The 5268-nt window shown below is 35.1% G+C and overlaps 1 protein-coding gene across 1 annotated transcript; it reads right to left on the minus strand.

Annotated features, from left to right (window-relative positions):
• Nucleotides 1-682: 682 nt before the first annotated feature.
• cldn15la (claudin 15-like a) lies at nt 683-4941 on the minus strand. Its single transcript, XM_039649486.2, has 5 exons — nt 4592-4941; nt 2782-2946; nt 2585-2666; nt 1837-1950; nt 683-907 (listed from the first exon to the last, which is right to left on the minus strand). Exons 1-5 carry the CDS (start codon nt 4806-4808, stop codon nt 826-828), a joined length of 660 nt encoding a protein of 219 aa, XP_039505420.1. The 5' UTR covers nt 4809-4941; the 3' UTR covers nt 683-825.
• Between the last annotated feature and the right edge of the window lie 327 nt (nt 4942-5268).

Here is a 5268-nt window from a genome sequence, read left to right on the forward strand (position 1 = left end):
CTATATGATTTTACATATTTTAGTAAATTTTATATATAATTTATATGTATTATATACATTTGTGAAATCTGACATACTCCTAATTACATGCCCAATATTATCATGTTTTATGAACACATGTGGGATACATTATGATAATGTCTTTATTGTTTGTTTTTTAAAGTCTTTATTGTTTTATTTAAACTTTGCAGAACATATGAAAGGCCATTTAATGGCCAGTCCCAAATACCAAATACAATGCAACAACATGCCCTGCCATCTATCATGTGATTTCTGTAGCCATTGTGTAATGTAAGTACCCATAGAGAAATTACATTTAAAAATGAACCTACAATGAGAAATATTCTATGCTGTAAAAAGCTTGCAGTCTCCCCTTTACATAAAAACACAAGTCTAAACACCAAGGCAAACTATTTAGATAACACTTTACAATAAAGTTCATTAGTTAAAATTAGTTAATGTATTAACTTACATGACTAATTTTAACACAATTTTAACAAAGTATTAGTAAATGTTGAAATTACCTCAACAAAGATCAATAAATGCTGTATACGTGCAGTTCATTATTAGTTCATGTTAACTAGTAACTAATAATGTAACTAACATGTTAACTAACGGACCTTTATTGTAAAGTGTTACCAATATCTAGATATCTTAATTCAGAGAACATATTTTATTCCAGAAGTTCAGCATTCATGATAATTTAAGTGATCTTTACATTTGTCATAATTTTGTCCTAAAAAAAAGTAGTAAAAACATAATTGAGTAAAACAAACATCAACGTAACAAAAGTTCAGCCTTGTTAATATGGGTGACCCTGGTGTCTCAAACGTAAGCTTTTGACGTCTCTGCAGTAGATGGAGCTGGAGTATAGATTGTCTTTGGCTTTCCACCTGGGTAGTATGCCCTGTTAAAAAGAGAAAAAAAAACATCATCAAAAGTTCAAAGAACAGCATTAGAAATATAAGGAGTAAAAATACTATTAGAATTTTTCCAGTTTTACAGAATCCCTGTTTATTACTTTTAACCGTATATTTAATTACAGGATATAATGTTAATATACATATGCCTTATGCTTTATATTATACCTACTTTAGAAAAATCTCGCTTTCGGGTTAAGCTTTCCGCGATTGCGCAACTGGGGTATAAGTTGCCAGGTTGAGATGACAAACGGGTTGAAATTGTTTATGGTGTGTGGATTGTGTGAATATAATGGATTTCATACAAGGTCTTGCAACTGGTCAACATTAGACAAACATATTGGTCCGATTATTCATAAAGGAGTTTGGGCCATGCGAATTACAGGAGTTTCCCGAGAGAAATAACAAACTGGGAGGGGTCCGGGTAGCCTGGGAAAACCCAGACAACTTCCGGCAAATTTAGATTTGCTCTAAAAGTTAGTCTGGCAAAGAGCTCATTCAAACCCATTTCCAGTCCGCAGAAATCGCGGCACCAATCAGAAACGTTGGGGCGGGCTTCACACAATGACGACAGCGCTGGGATTTTGAAGCAGATTTTGTAGCCTACATTACAAAGATGGACGCCGCCGTTGAACATCACTTGCTCGAATCAGCTGTCGCGTCTGTTTTTAAGCAATTTGAACGTTTCCTTTTTGTTAAAAACCGAGCAAAGAACAACACTCGGAGATGTTTACTTTTCCTTGCAAAAAAATCCCATACATTTGACAGTATTTTACAGTAAAATTACAGATAATGTGATTTTACAGTAAACCATTTAAACTACGGTATATGGTAAGGTAACTTAAAGTTAACCAGTTAACTCATTTTTCTGGTCACATTTTTTCACAGTGTAGAAAATTGTCTGTGTGATATTTACCCTTTGTCTTTCGCTTGAGAGGCTCTTTTATAGGCACTGCACTGGAATGCACCACCCAGGATGCACAGCCCTGCACCAGCCCAACCTATATAGAGACCACTACCCAGCTCAAATCTGCAAACAAAGGGAGATAGTTAGATGTATGTGGCTATTTAATGATATATCTGGAACAAATCTGTATCCGGAAGTGTGCTAAACCTGACAGTAGGCCTACTCCGTTTAAGGATGTCCTAATTTGTACTTCTATGTTTCTGTTGATTTCTTGGTCTGATGATTTAGTGTGGAGTCAGATGTGTTTTGTGAGGGTTGCAGCTAAACTCTGAAGGAAAGTGGCCTATCAGGAGCGGAATTTGACACCATTACCCTGAGCAGGGGTGTCCAAACTTGGTTCTGGAGGACCACTGTCCAGTTTACCTCCAACTCGCCACAACACACCTGCCAAGAGGATTCTACTGTGTCAAGTAAGACATTGATTAGCTGGTTCAGGTGAGTTACATTGGGGTTAGAGCTGAACTCTGCACTACAGTGGCCCTCCAGAAACAGAATTGGACCCACTTGGTTCAGAGGGTCATAGGGGGTCAATTGTAGAAATGCAGAATGTTTTCTGTAAGTGTTACGGTTAGAATGTAGATTAGGGCTAGGTTATAGTAATTAGCTGTATATGAAAACAGAAGTCTTTGGAATGTCCCCATTTAGATAAGTAAATGTGTGTGCATTTAAGAATGTGTGTGAATGTGAGTCTTCTCACTTGACGCCTCCGTAGAAGGGGTCATTGAATTCTTGAACAATCCGTGTAGCGTACCAAGATACAGCCACCATAGTGCAAAGACCTAGGGATATATACATATTTCTCAATTATAATAGATGCTAAATAGGTGGAAACATGCAGACAACTAAACAATAATAGAAACTGCATGTTCATTTGAACAATGTATTTCTGTTTACCTGCAATGATGAAGATAATGCCACCAATGACCATTGTCTTGCCTTTTGCCTCATCTGTTTTTGTCCCAAATTTAATGCACTTCAGCCCCATGGTAGATAAAATTATACCGACCAGCCCCATGATCAGAGCGATGATAGTTAATGCTCGACATGCTTGAATATGAACTGAAAACAAGAAAGAGAAAAGACAAAAAACAAAAACAAAGAGTCTTTGAGTTTAGAGTTTAGTAAATTTGGTGTGTGCTTACAATATAGTTCAGACTTTCATCATATCTAAAATGTGGTGAAGTGTTTGGTAAAATTATGTATATAAAAGGTTATCATTAATTATTAAAGTGGTCTTTGTTATGATTGGCATCACTGATCTATGGTAGTGATTGGTGCTTTCATTAACATTGCATCATGAAGCTTCTAAACTTTTGAATCTTTTCTTTTGAATCAGTGCTTCAGAGTGAATCAGTGCATCAAACTGGCCTGTCTACAGAAAACATACAGTATACTCTTTTAAAACTTTTCACAGTTTCAGTGGTTCTGCCGCTAGGGGCATTGAACTGGTATTCAGTAATCACATGCATGAACCAGTGTCTAATGTGGTTTTCATTGATCTTGGGTCAGTTTTATTAATATAGATTCCGTTTTAATGACAAAGGTAGTTTTGATGTGTTAGTGTTTCAAAACACTTAGAAAATAAAGATTCCAAAAGGAGGTTTTTGGGTAACACTTTATACTACGACCTGCAAACAACCGCGTAAGTAAACCGAAATTACAGTGTACGGTACAACCAGATTAATTAATCTGTAATTATCAGTAATTATATATATATATATATATATATATATACACATGTATATTAGTGCTTGGCAATGATAAAATCGCGATTAATCACATCCAAAATAAAAGTTTGTGTTTACAAAATACATGTGTGTGTACTGCATATAATTATTTTGTATATATAAATACACATACATGCATGTATATATTTAGGAAAAATGTGTCATTTATATATAAAATATTAATATTTAATATTATATAATATCATTTTTTTAATACAATACATACAATATATATATTTCTTATATATATATATATATATATATATATATATATATATATATGTGTGTGTGTGTATTTATATTTACAAAATAATTTTGCAGTGTAATCTGCTTGTTACCCCTTTATTACCCAAAACTTAACATATTGTTCCCTTGTACCTACACGGAAGTACACTGTAATTATGTAAACGTACACTGTAATTTCGGTTTACTTACACAGTTGTAAAGAACCACTTTTGGTTCCACAATGAACCATTCAGTCATCAGTTCTTAAAATAACCATTTTTTTTATTTCAACATTTTAAAAAATCGAAAGAAAAATGTTCCACAGTAAAGAGGCTTTTGGTGGATTAGAATGGTTCCATTGATATACAATATTGTTTGCAGAACCATTATTTTTAATATTAAAACATTTTGTAAAGCAATTGTTTCACTTATTTCAGAGATTCAAAAAGCTACCTTTCTTCTATTACTAGTGTATATGTTTACCATTAAGAAAGGCCAGTAATACTTCCAAAAAGAAAAATCAAGAGATAAAATTGGGCCTATGCGGTTCTCCATATTGTTACAACACAAAATGGCTGCCAGAGATTGAAAGAGTTTCACCAAGTTCCAGGTCCAAGTATAGTTCCTCAAACATCTAATGCAAGATTCTAAAACAGTCTTCAATAAGTTTATATTCATGATAGGAATGAAGTACTGTGCTGATATTACAGAGCAAGCTTAATAACCTGGTGTCATTTTAAATTGGTTCCTACCTGGCAAGGCTAACATGGATTGAAAGTCTTGGCAGTTGGCCTTTCCAGTGCTGTCCTCGCCGCAGGCATGCCATAGATTCTCATAGAGGCGGTTTGAAACGATTACAGTGCCTTGCACACTAGATATCTTCCAGTAGTCATTAGCCACAGCAAGGCCAGTCATCACCCAGCCGATCAAACACATGAAGAATCCAGTCACCTCTAATGCTGTTGACATCTTTACACTTCGCACACAAAGTGAGAGAAATAGAAGATGAATAGAAAATTATAGGCTAGAATAATGTGCTAGAATAGTCCTGTGAACCTTTCTCTACTCCAGATAACTGAGTTTGAATTTTTCTTCCGTTGAGCAGCAGGACTTCAACCTTTGTGGAGGGTCATAAAGCCACTGCCGCACCCAAGAACCCACTCAGCTTATGACGATACTGTTGATGATGGGTGTGATCGTTTCATAGTGAGACACACATTTACTCTGGTCACACCATTACCATATATAGTTATTATATGATTGGAGTCTCTTTCTGTGATTATGTTAAAACTAATTCAATAAATATTGCATAAAAATGGAGCCAACTGGCTGATTGGGAGTGTGACTGGCTCTTTTAGTCACCAAATTATCTGATTGTCCAATGTATGATCGCAGGGATGCTGGGACTATCGGAAAAGTCCATCGCAGA

This window comes from Pimephales promelas, chromosome 5 (genome assembly GCF_988280905.1).
Source record: "Pimephales promelas chromosome 5, fPimPro1.hap1.1, whole genome shotgun sequence".
NCBI classification, from domain to species: domain Eukaryota; kingdom Metazoa; phylum Chordata; class Actinopteri; order Cypriniformes; family Leuciscidae; genus Pimephales; species Pimephales promelas.

Coding starts and splice junctions, on each gene's coding strand:
- cldn15la (XM_039649486.2), bottom strand. CDS start 4,808: ATGTCAACAGCATTAGAGGTGACTGGATTCTTCATGTGTTTGATCGGC. Junction 2,667..2,781: donor CATTATCTTCATCATTGCAG/GTAAACAGAAAT, acceptor ATATATCCCTAG/GTCTTTGCACTATGGTGGCT. Junction 1,951..2,584: donor CCCTTCTACGGAGGCGTCAA/GTGAGAAGACTC, acceptor CTTTGTTTGCAG/ATTTGAGCTGGGTAGTGGTC.